Below are 18,628 nucleotides of genomic sequence, written 5' to 3' on the forward strand. Positions count from 1 at the left end.
TTAGGATCTCCCATGCTAGTCAGAGAATAACTGTGGTGCAGGGTGATTCTTCTTTATGACCTGAGCTTCACAACCAAAATCCAGAATCGAGATCTCTCACCAGCACAGAGGCTGATAGTCATAGAAGCTCCGCTAGAGACACCCTTTGAAGGATTTTCCTCCTTAGAGGACTGCACATATTGAGGATATGATTTTGATGTTTCTGACTGAGAGACTATTCTTTGTTCGGCTAATACTACACCTTTTAGGATTCATGGCTCATGCACCCTGTTGGTCCTGCACATGAGATGCTTAAAGAAGCAATGCCACCAGGATCAAAGGGAGCCTCTCAGTTTTGGTGCCGATTTTCATTTCTGTCTTCCCGGATGTGCACTGGTGGCTATGCACCTCTGATTTGTTGAAGAGTCTTCCTATCAGTTCTCCACAGTTGAAGGCTACCTTTGTTATGGATGCCTCCTCGCTGGTCTGGGGGCATTCCTCTGTATGACAACATGGAGGGAAGCATCTTGTTCATGTCAGAGCAGCAACTCTGTAAAAATGTGTTGAATGTGGGTGGTCCATCTTGCCATGGCTTTCCTCCCTTCCATCTCAGGCAGTGAGCTCAACTTCTCTTGAACAATAATACCACCACTGCCTATTACATCAACAGATGATGTGTTGTGGGGCACTGAATCATGTGTTCGGAAGTCATAGGAGTGTGGAGCTGGGTCCAGCAACAAGGCATTTTCCAAGTAGCAGCATACGTCAGTCACCCTCAACTTTGACCATACCAGATGGTGTTTGCATGAGGCTCATATCCTGAGTTTTAGTCAGGGTATTTATATTGTTTGTGTATCAGCTGCTCAGCTGTGAGAACTCAACTCTGCTGCATATGTGGCTCACTCCAAAAGTGGAACTTCTTTTTATGTGGGTGACTAATGGCCAGGCCATGTCACCATTAGCAAACATTGCTAGCTGGTTAATAATTGTATGTATGTAATAGTTATAAGACAAGAGCTATTTATCTGCACCCTCTTTAGAGAAGCTGGCTACTAACCATCATACATCTTTATAGGATGTCATGACAGGGACCCCTCACTGTCTCATACGGTAAAATTGTGTGTGTAGCATGGAATGGTGTGCAAAAAGGGTTGGGAGTACCACAGTAGGTATGGCCTCAAGACATGGGTTGCCATGTTAGATACCAAGGGCTTGAGATATCTGTTTCCCTGCCCCATGCTGCTCACCCGTTGCCCTCCCTGCACAGGTCATTGGAGCCCAGTTGTTCTGCATCTGATTTAGATCAACAAACTCAATTGAACACGGATGGATCCTCTTCGTTCACCTCACTGGATCAGACCAGCCTGGCAGATAAGTCTGTGGCCTGACATCAAGCATTACCTTGATTAAGAGTGTGGCCAATAGCATGGCGACAGGTGTCACCTGATAAAAGATAATGTGTTGAGTGCAATCACCACTAACTGTGGGTAGTTCTGATGCAAGTGGAGTGAAGCTCTGCAATAAATAGCTGTTTGTCTAATAGACTGGGTGAAATTAACAGCCCATCCAGACATTGTTAAATGTCTATCAATTGCTACAATGTAAGACAAATGTGTAACATGAATATGTGAGCTAGAGAATGTATATACCATTAACTTCCAGTAAAATTTCTGCCCAGCCAGAGGAAGGAGTGTACCTCAGGGGAAGCAAATGTATTTGTCCTCCCGTGAGTTAGGATGAGAACTGAAGCACTGAAGAAACTCGAGGCCAAGCTGGCGTGCACGCCTGTGAGAACCACTGCCTAAAGTATGGAGTGCGGCCAAGACCGTAGACTTGGGCTGTTGCCCAGCCTGAATTCACAGAGTATATGATAGCCAGTGGAACTCTTGCCATTTCTTAAGGATGAAGGAAATCAACATCTTTAGCGACAGTGACAAATCGATGTGCGTTACAGTTTGCCAGAGGCATTCTTCCACTTCTGGAGATTCCCTTTATCGGTGGACCATGATATTTCAGACCCAGTTGTGCTCTTATGGGCCTTCCCTAAGTGCTCCTTACTTGACTTCAGAGGTTACATCATCGTCCTAAATCCACACACCAACCCCGCCTGTGCTTCACTAGGGTGATCAGATCAACAGCTCTGGAAGAGTCCGTGATACAGCTTCTGGATTATCTCATATTGTTTCCCAGCAAGAATACATGTGGCGTTAATCCTGAACTCTGGATCTAATATCCTAATGGGAGGTTAAGTCCATATTTTAATTGAAAAAATTAAGAAAGTTAGATGTACCTTTGATTAATTTTCCTAAGCCCTAAGGAAGAGGTGGATAGTTGTGAAACACGTTGGCGGTTTTAAAGGACTTTTAAACTTTGATGGAATTAATAAACCAACCTATAAAAATGAATTTGAATTGGTGCCTCTATATTGTTAAAATTACTGCCTGTTGTGTACACTGTATTGTCAGTGTGGTGTAAACTGAGAATGCCACAGCACTGGGTCAAGTCTTTGTTCCCAAAAAAACCTAAGATTTTTACAATGCTATTGAACCTTTAATTGTGTATTAATGTGATATATATGTATGTCAAAGTTATATAGAGTTGCCTGGACATTACATTTATTGCACACCGTTACAGAATTACCTTTACCTGAGCATTGTACCCAGAAGTGAATGGTCATCCCGTGTGGTTGCAGGAGATACTTGTTGCATGTATTGCCTATTACCCCAGACATTTCTAAGCCAACTGGCTTGACATTTTTGATTCTAAAATTTGCAGAGAAAAATGCAAAAATACATTTTGCATATGTGTTTTCCCACAAAAACAAAGTTTCAAACAAGTAATACATGCTATTTGTTTTTAAAATGTTGAGAAAAAGCCGATGCTATAAATGACCTTTTCACATAATGGCAGTAGATATTATTTGGTTAGTGATTTTTGCCAATCAATCCTAACTTTCTTTAATCTTATACAATTTTTAAAAATAAATCCAGGACATCACGTACAAAGTTATTTTCCAGTTTCAGTGGCCTCATTTGCAAAATTAGATCCTTTGCAACAGCAAAGTAGCTTTTGTGTACAAAAACCAAAATCGCAAAAATAGGCTTAAGAGTATATATGGAATTGCACATTGGAAGAGCATCCCTTCCAGTTTGCGATTCCTTGCGGTACGTATCAGTGTTGTGCGACACAATTGCTCTTGCAAACCAGTAATTGGTTACTGATATCTCAAAGGAGATGGCAATCCATTCGTTAACCGGAAGGAGTCCCCAGGGGACCTCATCCCTTTATGAACGTTGACCAAAACATTTTCAGGAGTAGGCAGTTGTCTATGGAACTAATGTACACTCTTAAAAAAAAAATAAAAAAAAAAATTGGGAAACTTTTAATTTTTCTTATGTACCCCCTATATTTTTGAGAAAAATGGGCTGCATTTAAAAAATGCTTTGTTTAAAAGCCATCACAGAAATGTTGGTAGCAGTGACCCACAATGGGTGGCAATTTGTGACCTACCTTATTAATATTCATGAGGTAGTCGAATTGCGACTCAGTACGATTCAATATTCTGTGAACTGACATATTAGCATAAAAGTCGATTCATAAAATGCGAATACATTCGGGTAAAAATTGGTGCGCAAACAACGAACACATTTACCAAATTAATTCTTTGTACAATAGACCTCTGGTTATTTATCACTAATTATGTTTATTACTTTTTTATAAAGTATGGACTGGTTGATAAAAAAAAAAATCTGAACTTTTTAACACCTAATAAAACACTTTTTAAAACTAACAACTCTAACATCTTTAAGAAAGGCGCAGAAAAACTCATAAAAGTTAAAATATGAACAAATCATTTGCTATTTATTTACGATTAAAAGCGTCTTTTCACTAAAATGTAAACAGTTCTACTGTCGTAAATAATATTGTATGGTAACTGAATAATTACTTTGTCATTTCAAAATGACACCTTTTGAAAATTACTTTTATGCTATTTCTGTCCATTTGTAATCATATCTATTTTTTGCAAAATGTTTATGAATTTCATGTGATATGTTTTATATTATTATGTTTGTGACAGTTGGTTGTTATTTTTGCAAATAAGTGTAAAGTCTAGAATCCAAAATGGCATCCTGATGGTTTGAAAGGTTCACTGTCAGAAGATATTGGTTTTTGTTTGTCACCAAATGAGTGGACTATGGAATAATCTCACCCTTAACTTAAATGAGATCAGCTGCTTCAGGAGAAAAAGGTTTGAGACAATTTTCAGGAAATCATTTGGACCCCTGGGCATATGATGCTGCAGTTTGCCTCAAACAATCAGTGATTTGTATGGCACTGCTTATCACCCATGGGGTCTCAAGGCGCTGTCGGAAGTGTGCTGATCAGTCAGAGACAGGTCTTGAGGTCCTTCTTCAACTAATTCAGTGAGGGGGCCTGCCTAAGGTGGGTAGCTAGCATGTTCCAGGTCTGCGCTGCGAGGTAGGAGAAGGATCTGCCTCCCACTCTCCTCTTCCTGATTCTAGGGGTGGCAGCGAGGACAAGTTGAAAAGATCGGAGTTGTCTGGCAGGGGTGTAGAAAGATAGGGAGTGATTGAGGCAGGCCGGTCCGATATTGTGCAGGGCCTTGTATTCATGTGTCAGGAGCTTGAAGGTGATGCGTTTGTTAATAGGGAGCCAGTGCAGGTCTCTAAGGTAGGAGGAGATGCTGCTGCAGTGGGGGCTGTCTAGGATGAGTCGGGCTGCTGTTTTCTGAATTCCCTGTAGTCTTGCTTGGACCTTCTTCGTGATTCCAGTGTAGAGAGCATTGCCGTATTCAAGTCTGCTGCTGACAAGTGTGTTGGTGACCGTCCTTCTTGCCTCTGTGGGGATCCACTAGAAGATCTTCCAGACAAGGCAGAGAGTGTGGAACCATGACGATGAGACGGCGTTGACTTGGCGGGTCATGGACAGCGTGGAGTCCAGGGTGATGCCCAGGTTGCGTGCATGGTCGGTGGGTGGGGGGGCAGGAGATGGGGGGTAGCTGGGATGCTTCCAAGGGCAGCTGGCCACCAGGAGTCATTTTAGGTAGAGGGAGTGGGACCCAGGATGAGGATCTCTATGTTGTCTGAGTTGAGCTTGAGGCAGCTGTTTTTTTATCCAGTTGGCAACTGCTCTCATTCATGTGGAAGTTGCTCTTGGCTGTTGATGGTTGGTCACTGAGGGAGAGATTTTGCTGTGTGTCGTCAGCATAGGAGACTATGTTGAGGTCCTGCTGTCTGATAATTTTGGCAGGCGGAGCCATGTAGATATTGAAGAGGGTAGGGCTCAGGGAGGAGCCATGGGATACACCACTGCAGGTTTCTGTAGGTTCTGAGAGGAACGGCAGGAGTCTGACTCTAGGTCCTTCTGGTGAGGAAGGAGCAGATCCACTTCTGGGCCTTGCGGCAAATACCGGCGATGTGAAGTCTGGTGCATAGGGTGGTGTGGGATACGGTGTTGAAAGCAGTGGCGAGGTCGAGGAGGATGAGGGCAGCCATGTCTCAGTTGTCCAGTATGGTGCAGATGTCATCCGTGGCTGCAAGGAGGGTGGTTTAGTTAGTGTGGTTACTCCTGAAGCCACATTGGGTGGGGTCCATTGCAAGCACGAATAGAATGGTTCAATGCGAGCGCATTAATTTGAAGAACCAACAGTGTGCATTTCTTCACCAGGGAGGAACCAGACATCAGAATTAACCACAAGCTGTCTTCTGCAGGCACAAATCCGTCTGCACAGGTACTAATGGGTTCAAAGTGGCAGTTATAATCTTGTCCAATCAATTTAAAATCACTGTTTGGAAGCAGGGACAGAAAGTCAGACAAACACTCCACAACCAGGAACTCTCATCCAGATACTAAAGCCCTAGAATAAACATTGATCACAAACGGTTGTGTTGCTCTTGGACGAGCGTGAGAGACATACAATGTCCCTACTAGATGTCTCCACGGTTGTAACCGAATAGCCCAAATGTGAGGCAACCCAAATTGATCCCCCCCCCTACGTTCCCCGAGGGCCTCCCTAAATCCCCCGATTGCAGCCTTGGAATAAGTGGCATACCCTGGGTGATGGATATCCACACTAATCTGTGTCTCTTGAAATACTGGGTTATAAAAGACACCCAGTCTGGGTTGTCCAAGTTACCCCATAAACCAGCCACATTTAAAAGAAATGTGGGGTCTTGACTGCTGCTTAGAAGCCTCAACAGCCTCAGTGCTCTCATCACCGGACATCTCCCGTGGGGAAATATCCCCATTCGCACCTGTTCCCTTACCACATCCCTTGGTGGACCAGCAAAAATGAGGTCTTTCAGGGGGTCCACAGACCTTAAAACATTAACCTTAGAGCCTACCGATTCTCCTGTAGAGTCCCTGTTGGGGCTCAATGCTTATCTACTGTAACTATGAATAACTAATAAACGGGATACCCCTCGGGCTAGATATATTTAATTGTCCCTGCGTCAATCCACCTTTTCCAAGAACACTTGTGTATTGGGAAAACTAGTAGTCCTGTCCCTACAACATTAAGTCCATATGGGAAAGCACTACGTCTGTGGTCTAGGAGATTCAAAATATAAGGAGCCTGTCTACCAGATGGTATAATGTCGAGGGGTTTATAAAAGTAACCCAATGGCAGAATGGTTATGCCAGCACCCAATCTCTGTCTGAGGAATTCAGACTGCAAAAGACTCTGTCTGGGCCATTTGAGAATTCCTAAAGTTAACAATCATGCACACCCCTAAGTGAACTTGTGGACTCTTGCCAATATAATTTACCCATCTGGTAAGAATGATATTATCCATAAATGAAGGGGGTAAACAGTTCATGTTACATACACATTAACCAGTGCCTGCATTTATAATTTAATTCTTCATGGGACCCCCTTTGATCCACCCTAAGCTTGGGGACCCCAAAAAGAACCACCACATAGGGCCACGAAATAGGGGGCAAATTTATAACTGGGCAACTTACACTATCATCCCCAGCAGCAACCATGGCCGCCCCATCTCTCTAATCACAGAATTTAGCCCCCCCTTTGACCCCACCCTCCACCACAACCTGCCTCAGACTCGACCCTCCCCTGCGCAGCTCTAATGGCTGTGAGTTTTCATTATTCAAATCTGAGTCATTCGCAAGGCTGGTCAGGGTCACAACAGAGCACAAATTAATATCCCTTGGGTGAGTCGTGATTGTTTAACATGCGCAATTTGCAAAGTATCGTAATATGCAAGCAGTCCACCTGCCATCTAGTGACTGGCCCGAACATTTACACCTTGTTTTTCTTCAAAGGCATCTGAGTCACAAGACCTGTTGTGACTACACCCTTGGTCCACAATGCACCAGCGCACTGAACCCATCTCAGATTTTTTCCAGATCAGCAGGCAAGTAGTATAAGTGGAATGTAGTGTTTGTTGATGACAGTGTGGGATGTACATAGACAAGAAAGTGAAAGGACATGGAAAATATCTGTTATCATTATTTCCTTCTCGAATGGTGGACACCTGTGCATTTGCAGCACTACATGCTGCAAACAGATGTTTACAAAGTAACTTTTATATTCATAGCATGTGTAGGTGTAGATATGCATGCTCTGCATACATTATAAATCACTCCCTCTCCAAAGCAGAGGCTAGTGAGCAGATGTTTGAAAAAGTGTTCTTAATACTGCTTGGCCAACTAAAACCTATTGATGTGCTAGTAAATCCCCACAATTCTACTTGGTGAAAGTATGTGGCGTTCATCAAGTAGCAGCTTTGCAGATATTTGTTAAAGGAATGTTACCTGAAAAGGCTAAGGTTGCACCCTTTTTACATGTAGAATGAGCTCCGGGGGCAAGGGACTTGTGCTCTTGGCCTTCACATAGCAAGGCTGTATGCAATTAAATATCCACTTTGCAGTGCTTGCTTTCAAGATGTCATGGCCCCTGTGAGGTTTGGCGATGGCTACAGAAAGTTGAGTAGATTGTTTTTTTAAAGGTACAGTTCTAACAATGTAGTACATAAGCGTCCTCTTGAAATTTGGAGTGTGAGTGGCCCCTCCTTCTACAGGCTCTGGTTGTGGGAAGAAGATAGGCAGCTCAATGGTCTGGTTTGTGTGGAAAGGTGAAACAACCTTGGGCACAAATTAGAATTTGTCTGATGAACAACCTAACTTTTTGTATTTTAATACGTTTGCTGGACTGTAAGAGCTTGGAGCTCGCTAATGTGTCTGAAGAAAGTGATTGTGATTAAGAAAGCTAACTTTCAAGGCAAGAAATATAGTTGACATGAATGAAGAGGGTCAAACAGAGCATGTGTATCTACAGCCACCCTTGCTATGAACATATGTTTATGTCCGTAGTATGTCAGGAACTTATGTATATGTTCACAGCATGGACACATACATGTATTCTTTACATATGTATACACAGCCTACAAACTGCAGCACTGCAAGTATCTTACTGATTCCTAAATAACACAGATCTTAATATCCATGATGTTAGATCAATGTTTTAAGTAACATGTTTTAAACTTTACAGGTCCCATTTCAGTTACAAAAGGCATCATGCTCCACTTGTACACAAAAAGGAGAACAACAACTAACCTTGTGTAACTCCACAGGAGTTGGCGACATGATTTCTTTCATTTCTTGCTTCAGTTTCCTCAGGGCCACTGATTTCCGCCCCACGTCAGTTGGCAAAGTATTGCTGCGGGCAGACTGGCTGTAATGGGTTTTCACTGAACTCCTATCTTGGAAGCTGGCCTGCCTGCCCAATGGGATGCGGGGTTGTGGGCTCTCATGGTTCAGGCTCAGAGTGCTGCCGGACATGATGGTGGCCTAGAGCATCAATGAACAGTATCTTGTTAATGTCATAGACCCAAATGGAAAACATGAGTTTTGTATTTATTATGACAGAGGCAACATTTTCCTACTGACAAACACAGAAATTACACAGGGCCCAGTAAAAGGGGAGTGAAGTAATCCCTGTCTATTTTATGAATCACACAGAAAAGAGACAGGGTATTTTTGGATAAAGTTAAGAATAGTTGACAAAGATTTTAAACACAACCCAAATGTTTAATGAAAACTAACTTTATGGCATGGGTAGATTTGTGTTCATTCAGGAGTACAAACGGCACATCATGCTATTTTTCTTTTGCTTATGAAAGAAATGTTTATTTGCTCACCACCATTCAGCGACATGTCTTCAGAAACAACATAGAGCACTCACGATAAATATTTAGAAGATTGGTAAATTCATGAAAATGTGAGGTTGCGTATCTCAGTCTATCTGCATACTGGGAGTGGAGTGATATGTCTGCCTTAGTATTTCCTGACTGGCATCCCAAACACAGCAGATGTACAACGCAGGAAAAATACAGAAATGTTCCCTATGCTCTATATTTTATCTCCTAGCACCAGGGACAATGATTTTTCATTATCTAAAAATAATCCCCTGTTTTGAGAGTTTTGCAATGGAAAATAAAAAACGATGCTTGGTCCATCTTGCTGCATGCAAAATGAGCCGGGCATTGTTTGCAACATAGTGAACCAGCGACCACTCTCAGTTATTGGCGGAACTGCTCCTGTCCAGGTCGGCGAAAACAGATTTGGAGATAAAGGTTTGAGTGGCTCACCACCATCACTAGGTTTGGTGAGCAGGCTGGGCTGAGCTAATGGTGATGGTACCTTCACCGCCACAGTTGCTTGGGGGACCACTCGACAAACTGTAAGCAAGAAGAGTACAAATAAGGTGCTGTGAGTAAACTGGGCTTTTTGGAGATGTCCCCTCACTTTATACCCCCATTTTTCGACTGATGCTGGTGTTTTCTGACTCTGGCTGTGCCCTGGGCTCTGCGAACCAGGCCCAATGCTCTGTGTAAAAAGGCATATGGTAATTAGGTACTGACAACCTACCTACAAATCCCTAGTATATGGTAGGGCATGTGGGTTTAGAGGCCCAGTAGATTTAATGCACTTAAGTGTGCACTGCTGTGATGCCTGCTGTCATTTTAAAAGCCAGCCCTGCCTTGCTGGCTGCTTGTAAAATAACAGAATGTCCAAATTCGACTTTGGAATTAAAAGTACTTTCAGAGTCTTAAACTACCCTCCTCTAAGTGCTCCAGGGGTAGGGTGCTTTGTACCTATAAGCAGGGGCATTATACAATATGTTTTATAAGTCCTGGTGAGGGACAAACTGCCAAGTTTGTTTTTCCCAATTGTAGCTCTGCTAGCTCCATAAGCTAACATGGGAAGGATTTGTTTAAAATTAATAAAGTCTTACTTTTGATAGGAGTGAGCTACAATATCGTTCAAAGTATCAAATTAATAGCTAGAATAAATCCAACAATGTGCCAATGTTAGATTTATTTTAAATATTACAGAGTTTTAGAACTCTTTCCTTAAAAGTTATCTAAAATCAGCCCTGTAGCAGCCTTTCCTGATTGGTCAGCTTTTGACAGGCTGAGCAAGCTACCTGAGCAAAGGAGCCATCTAATTGGATGAGAATTGCAGGGGCAGATGCGAGAGCAGGAAGGGGACTGGGTGGCCAAACTGGTCTTCAAAGGAGGGAAAGACAATTGAGACAGAAACCAGACCTCCCCCATTTCCTGCATAAACCTGTGGGCATAGCCAGACCTGAACATCCAGGAGGGATGTTCTCCATTTTGGGTTTTTGTGGAATAGTGCTTTCTGAGATTGAAATGTGCCACACTTGACAGGAAGTGGTCATCACAGGAGTTGGCACCCTGCTCCCCATTGGGTAGGGGGGCCCCCCTGCTTGCCAGTCCAGAAACCTGGATAAAAGGGGGAAGAGCTGTCCAGCAACTCAGATCCCTGCCTGCAAACATCAAAAAGAAGTAATACTGCCTTGCTGAACCCCTGGTCTGCACCGAGGAAAACTGCACTCAGCACTGTACCTGCTGCACACTCTGGGCTTGACAAAGAGAGGAATTTGCCTTGCTTCAAAGGATTCAGGAGTGGACTTCCTGTAAGCAACAGGTATAAAGGAGCTACCAAGAGTCACCTACATGAACTCCTGTAACAGGAGCTGAGCTGACCAGTTTCCAGTAAACATTTAAAGATTTGACCAGGTGCATTGTGGGAATTGTAGTCCCAACTCCCAAAGAACCCCTAACGCTTCTGGAACCTTGGATTGCAGCTGTTGGCACTTCAAGACCCCAAAGGCACCTTCTGGAAGAAGCTCTAGAAGTTTGGAGCATTTTTGGAATAAAGCTCCATAAGGTGACTGATTCGTAGTCGATATTCAAGCTGGCGACGTTGAATTGTGACCCGGCCTGAATTTCAGGTTTGCCCTGTTGAAGCTCCAGGCCTTTTCACTGTCGAAGAGACTTCCAGGAGCTCACCAAGGCATAGTTCTGAGCCAAGCTGTTGTCTCGAACCTCAAGCTGGCCTGAGGTGGAGACCCTTTTCACGTCGAGAACAAAAGCTCTAAAAAGAAAAACAGTCTAAGTCTGAGGGTAAAATTTTGACCGAGGCCTATTGCTCACTGTATCCAACCTGGGCTCCATTGCGGTCAACCTCAAACTTTGACTTTGTCCCGGTCAGGGGCAAACAGATGGCAGCGGTTGGTGCTTTTTGCTTCTGAGCCCTAGAAAGCACTTTTTTTTTAATGTAATCTTTAAAAATTCATATCTCTGGTTCTCTACATTGTATTTTTGATGTTTTGGTGTCATTGTAGAGATTAAAAATGCCCTATTACTATAAATTGGTGTGGGATTTTTTTTGTGTGTTCTGTATTTCTTATTTACTGTTTTGCTGATATTAAATGCTTTACACACCTGTCTCCTAAGTTAACCCCAACTTCTGATGGGCCAGGCTACCAAGGGTTGAGTAAGAATTAATTTATTGAGACCTTGACTGTATCTTACCAATAAACCACTTTACATTAGGTGCCAACAAAGAGGATCAACTTTACTAAAAATAAATGAGCCTTATGACCATGTTTAGGATATAAAATAACACATAAACCTTTTTAGGATGAAAATTTTAATGTAACCATAAGTCCCAGGTGCATCTGTTTAAGCCTCTGACAGACACGGTTTTTCCTTTGGCAGAAATCTTTTCCGATAGTGTATCACGTGTTTCAAGTCGGCATGTAATTTTATGATCAGAACTTAACTGTATTTCTTGCTTTAGTACAATAATCATCTTGTGTTTAGTAAAAAACTTTAAAGTATTAGGCTCCCCTTTCAGAACTCTTTAAATGTTGATATTAAGTCAATATGTTTGACAAACATGTCTGAAAGCACAGGCTTAAGCCATTTAAAAAAAAGGTTTCTTGGTGTTTGGTGATTCATAGCATGCTTTATGTGCATAATAAGCAAGGATTGGTAAACAAGAGCTATAAACTACAAAACTTTTTGAGTGCACTTCTTGTGCATAAATAATTTCCATGATAATATCTGGCCTTGAAAAGAGCACCCCGCAAGTAGGAGAGAAGCTAGTACTTGCTCTAACATGAAGGCAGTTGGCCATAATGTCAGCATAGCTATTCACTCTACATCCCCATTGTATTTAGTTTTGTCCATAGTTCTCTTCCAGTCCTTCTCCACCAGGGCTATCTGACCAGATGTGGTCATCAGCAGGGGACAAACAGTGGCTAAGTAAACCTGTGGTGCCTCGTTGTATCTCGATCCCCCATGGGCAGTGGCTCAAACCACTGGGACCCACCTACTAATTTTTATAGATCCAATCTGGTGTAAGTGGATACAATGCCATAAATAACTAAAACCAACAGCCAGGAATCTCATATCAATTAATGAAAGTTTCAGTTGGGTATTGGAGCTTGTTACAGAGTGAGGACTGACTTGGTCCTGGTTCAGGTCTAATAGCCCTACTTCAGTTTACCCAAGGTTTTACTTAGTTTCTGGTAAAGCCAGAGCTGGTTTGAGGGAGGGCTGACCTACCTCCGGGTTACCCATGGGTTTATGATTTCATGTGGTGTGACAAGTGTGGGTCACAAGTGGCCCAAGCAGGGAGAGCAGCTAAAGCAGTTTCCTGGTTGTTGATATATAAAATATATATATATCACTAATAAACCAAAGGTTACAGAGACGTTATAGTTGGGTTCAGATTTTACAAACAGAAAACCACAGAAACTCAGGAGCCATAGTTATAGTTATGTTAAGAAACTATAACTTGTGGCAAGCCCACCACATGCAGGCAACCCAGGAGGGGGGCACGCAGCACCCCCTCCCCAAGCCAATTTGGACCCCATCCCACAGGGCACATCCATATAGTAAATGGGGGAGGAGGGCACAAAGCCCCCATTCCTGAGCCAGTGTGAGCAGGGAAACCGCTATGGCCCGGGGGTAGGCACTATGGGTCGTAGCAGGAGCCCAGCCCTGGGGAATGGGATCCTCAGAGCAATTATTGGCTCTGGGGGGAGGGCCACATGGCCCGCTCCCCATTTTTTATATTGGCTGGGCCCCAGAGGATGGGGTCCCTGGGCCTGAAATTGGCCTGGGAGGGGGGCTGTGCGCCCCCTCCCCATTTTGCATATTGGCTGGGCCCCGGGTGATGAGGTCCCCAGGCCCAAAATTGGCCCAGGGGGGCATGTGGCCCCACCCTATATTGTACTTTGGCCGGGCCCTAGGTTATGGGGTCCTGGGAGCCGAAATCAGCCTTGGGAGTGGGGCCTCATGCTCCCCTCTCCCTGAATTATATTAATAAATACACCTGCCCTGGGCCCTACCCTCATCCAGGGGGCATATAGTAAACAAGCAAGGCAGCCTGTGTTTTTTTATTTTTTTTATTTTACCATAGATCTTCTGCAAATTTGCTGTAATATATATATATTTTTTTAAATGTTTGGTCCCACCACCAAGCCTAGGTTGTCAGGGTATTTTTGCCCTGCCCCCTTGTCTTTTTTTATGTTTTTCCTTGGGACTCGTCTGAGTCTGAGTCCCAAGATGGCTGGCAGCACTTCCTGTTTAAAGTGCTGACAGCCAATCAGATCTCACAATGAGATCTGTCGGATTTGCGGACCCTCTGCGTCCCTAGATAGCTATAAATCTTTTTTCTTTAATAAATCCAAAACTACTGAACAGATTTACAACAAATCACAAAAAGAAATCTTTCTAGGCGAAAATCTACCTTTCTGACAAATTTGGTGTAACCTTGTTCAACTGTTCGGGCTGTAGGTTTGTCCAAAATCACTCTGAGAAATGTCATGGGGAAAACGCGTTTTGGGACCTCTCCCCTTTACAAATCACCCCAAAACTTTCAAGACAGCAGGTGAAGTGAGTGCCAAACTAGTTTTGAAACCTTTGTTAAGATTCGTCAAACAGTGCCAAATCTATTGGCAAAACAAAAAATGCTCCATAGAACCCAGGTCCTAACTAGAACTAGCTACTGGCAGCTGCCAATAGGTAATATGCAGTTCATCTTTATCATAATGTCATTCAGAACTTTTGGTGATGCATATACTTGATGGTTTTCCGTGCCTTCCCACCCGAGAGGGAATGTAAATAAGAACATGTGTTAATTCTTGGTGCAATAATAAGTGTCGCAGTTTTAATCTTACTTTGTATATTTGAACAAGTTTAACAATGCCTTGCCTTTATTTTTTTTAAATTAAAATCAAGCTACGTCCTACTTAGAATACAGACACAGTTGACCGTGACTCTTACTTGTCCTGTTAACCTTATGATTGGTTCTGGGTAGATCAAGTACAATGCATAAGTGGGCTTACTATAGCTAGAGTGTATGATTTCTGTCTATTTCTCCCCGGGGGTACAGGAACACCAACACTATGGTTAGAGCAGGTGTTACAAGGGCGTGAGTCTTTTCACACTGGTGGGCCAGATCACAAATACTAATTAAAGTTGAGTTAGAACTCGTACTGAACAACTTGGGCAAGAGAGCTGACCTTTCCGTACTACCACAAAGTGTGCAATCCGGAGATAAAGAGAGAAAAAGCTCTCACCCCATAGATTTGTTGATTTGCCAAACCAGGAATGGAATGTACCATGTCATATTCAGGTAATATTTTCTTTACAACTCTCTACATCCTTTTACTGGGCCCTTCCAAACCCAGAACAAACAGCCTATGGTATCATGCCAAAATATCTCCACGTCCTTCCAAATCAAAAAGACACTTCCACGCTTTTGTTCTAATTTACAAAACTTTAAGTGTTTGATAACAGCTACTCATGCAATGCAATCTGAAAACAGCCCATCTGACTGCGCAGAAGTTCCGCCACCTCCACTTGTGGCTGCCTTCAATGTGGGTTTTTCAAGGTGCTTCATGGAACAGACTAGACTGTACACCTCTGTAAGAGGGTGACAGTAGCCGCCACAGATCAGTGGGTACGAGAAAACGTTTCAGCATATCCTTTGCCAAAGTTTTTAAAAAAGTTAGTGTGTGTTGTTTTGTCATTTGTCAGAAAGTCGGGTCACTAAGATAAAGATAAATTAATATAGCTCCTATATATTCTCTTCATAGCGCAGAAGATGAAGTAATAAATTCGGTGGTTTTGCTTTGAAGCCGCCAGAGCCAAAAAATAAAACAGGGCAAGTACAAGTTGTTAATTTGCCAAGTACTTTTTTTTCATCCAGCAGTTTCGTGTTTGTAACGTGGCAGCAAGACCGTATATTTTATTTCTATGTTCTTTGAGGAAGAAATAAAAGTTTGATGCCAGAAAATCCCATGCCTTAGTAAAGAAGCCAGAGTAAAAGGTTTTGTAAATGCTGTAAAAGCCTTTTTCGCTGCCAAATACCCCCAAAACTTCTGCGCAAGTATTTATGAAAGTTTATGCAAGCAGCGTACAGCAGCACAAGCTACACACATGTTGGCAAAATCATTGTCAAAGCATTCGAGAGGAGCAGGCTCACGTGCTTCAAATGGGAAGTACTTTAGTGCCAGAAAAACATGTATATTGGCAAGTGAAAGTACCAGCGGTTATACACCTGGTCGCAGTCATCTTAACGGGGCCGTACTGGCTGTCTGAAAGGAGGCATGCACTTTATGCAAGTGAACCATATAGGTTTCTTTTGTGCCCCATTTGAAGCAGTGGGTTTGGATTTAACTTGCGGGGCGGGCTTGAATGTAACTGCACAAGCACAAAAGAACTGGGGGAAAAAAAAAAAGAAAAAAAATATATATGTACCAGGAGAGCCATGTTTTTCAAATACAGAAGCTTGCCAGCTTTATCCTGCGGAAAGGGGCAACGTAATTAAAGGAGTGTGTGTCACAAACAAAATAATAAGGATAAAAAAGGTATGGCAAATTAGAGAATGAACAGGCGGCTCGGTGCTCTGGCACTGTACCTCCAACTCCCGCAGGATCCCAGACTGGCCACATGTTTCCAAATCTTCTAGCGCCTGGGACCAAAAGTTCTCCTCCTGCTCGGGCTCTGGGCCATTGTTGCTGCCTGAGAAGCTGCAAGAGAGAGAGGGGCAATCAAAGAACGTTAAGAACGCAAACGACCATTTCGCGCCAAAACCAGTTATCACTAAAACCACCATGTCTGTCCCTGGAATTACAGTGGCTCTCAGCAGAACTGCAGAGTAACATTAAGGGCAAACTGTGTTCAGGTGTCAGCGCAAGCCTGCGGTTTAAGTGTCAAAGCCCTGTCATCTAAAAACACAGGCTGGTGAAATGGCTTTGCTGGGAAATCGTGAAATCAGATTGGTCCTCCAAGGTCCAGCAATCTAAGCAACTTCCTATTTCCTTTCTCCTTGCTGGCAGACTGCGCTTTGCAAATTCTTGCAGTTGCAAAAGGGAGATGGATGTTTTTTTATTTGATTAGCACTGGGTAATCTCCAGTTCCGCAAATGTGTGTTAAGTGCTAGAGAGGGTGCCGTTTTCAATTGAGTTCAGATGCTTCGTGTTGCGATTTGTATACACAACATATGCATGGTCATCTCATCCTTTCTTTTACAGATTGTAGTCCCATCCGTTTGCCTGTGAACCAATATTTGAACACTGCATCATGGCCAGCTCCACTGAAGGCAACCGAGTGGCTCAGGGTGCTAATGCGGAGTGCAGACCTTCTGCTCCAACATTCTAGTGTTTGTCTTTGTGTTTCTCCCTTTTTTAATTTACACCATCCCCTCTGTGGGTGGAATATTCTAATAGTCTTATATAGCCCATCTGTCTCAGTTTATACCGGTTCTTCAAGGCTCTCCCCATCATTATAGTCCCTTGCCTGCGGCTTGGGCCTACAAATATGGTTCGGGGCCTTTTACAACTAGCTTTAGCGCTCAAATGCAGGTTATGGTACAACGTCATGAATGCACTGCTACATTGTGCCAGGGTGGTTAATGATAACTGATGCATGTAACAGGTTATGTGTTGTGCCTTCATTACGAACTATTAATAGTATACATTTGCATTACTTACAACACATAATAAACAATATCAAACTTAATCTAGGTGCTAACAAAAACAATTTCAAGTAAGCTCCCACTATTGACCACCATATCATTAGAGTAAGTAACTTTATGAAAGTGATTTTGTAGAAGTTGGCCAAGATTAATGTCTTGCTGGGATAACTTTTCTCACAGCCATATTGAAGCAGAAAGGTGGACTAGCCATGACCACCTAATACGAAGATACGTAAAAGCCTTTGTATTTGAAAGAACAGCATATTGTAAGATGCAGAACTGTGTAACATATCTTTGTTTACATACATATAATCTAGACAATCGCCTTCTTGAAAGAACATTACATGGTTTCAGTGGCGGCTGATGATCCCTGAACGTGGTGGGGTATAATACGTGCCATTGGTTCATCCCTGCTCTCCCATACTTTAAGAATTACTTCCAGTGTGCCAATTCCATCATTTTGTCACGGGTACCACTTATGCCAGGAATTTCATAAACTATGTCAGTAACAAAATGTTGCCATTGACACTGACCTCATACCATGGGTGATCCATATGTCAAAAATTACCTCCACTATGTCAGAGCCATCATTTTCCTCGTGATTTGCTTTGTTCAACCAGGCCTCCCACCTTAATATGCCATGGTAGCCAAGTATTACCTCCACTATGCTAGCACTAATGTTTTACCACCGATCCCCCGTATGGCAAGAATTAATTCCAGTATGACAGCAACCAGTTACCTTGTGGGCCCCCATAAGCCAAGAATTATCTTGAACATAACGTGGCCAGCAGCAAACTCACAAGCGTAAAGAATGATAACAAACATACTGTTACTTACATTTACTCACTCATGCCCCGTCTCATTAATTCTCTCACTCACTCTAACTCACACTCTCTCACCTACACATTTCTGATTAAAACTCACTCTCACTGTCACTCACTGATTCTCACTCACAAACTCACTTGCACACACTTTCACAATTACTAACCCACACTCTTAGCTACCGGAATACAAGGGGCTCTGATCTAAACCCCTTGTGTAAATGAGATCTGATTTAATAAATAGTTTTCAGTCGGCCCATCAGGCCTCCGGGGCCTGGTACAACTGCACCTTCTGCACCATTGAGAGCTGTAGATGTACTCCCACTCCCTCTCATAATTCCCTCCTCACTTATTCTAACACACTCCTTTACTCACTCCCACACCTCCACTGTCACTTATTCATACTCAGTCATTAATTGTTGCTTGCTGTCACTCTAATTGACACTCTCAAACACACTAAAGTAACACATTAATTCTCACTCACT

At 42.9% G+C, this 18,628-nt stretch overlaps 1 protein-coding gene across 21 annotated transcripts in view; it reads right to left on the reverse strand.

Moving 5' to 3' along the window:
- Nucleotides 1-18,628, reverse strand: part of GRIP1 (glutamate receptor interacting protein 1) — a 1,044,357-nt gene that overhangs the window by 40,954 nt on the left and 984,775 nt on the right. For all 21 annotated transcript variants that reach the window (XM_069229162.1, XM_069229153.1, XM_069229151.1 and 18 more), the window contains 2 exons: nucleotides 16,264-16,375; nucleotides 8,575-8,808 (listed from right to left, as the gene is read on the reverse strand). In XM_069229162.1, the coding sequence (XP_069085263.1) occupies nucleotides 8,575-8,808; nucleotides 16,264-16,375 (346 nt within the window). The remainder of the gene's footprint in view (nucleotides 1-8,574; nucleotides 8,809-16,263; nucleotides 16,376-18,628) is intronic.

This window comes from Pleurodeles waltl, chromosome 4_1 (assembly GCF_031143425.1).
Source record: "Pleurodeles waltl isolate 20211129_DDA chromosome 4_1, aPleWal1.hap1.20221129, whole genome shotgun sequence".
NCBI classification, from domain to species: Eukaryota; Metazoa; Chordata; class Amphibia; order Caudata; family Salamandridae; genus Pleurodeles; species Pleurodeles waltl.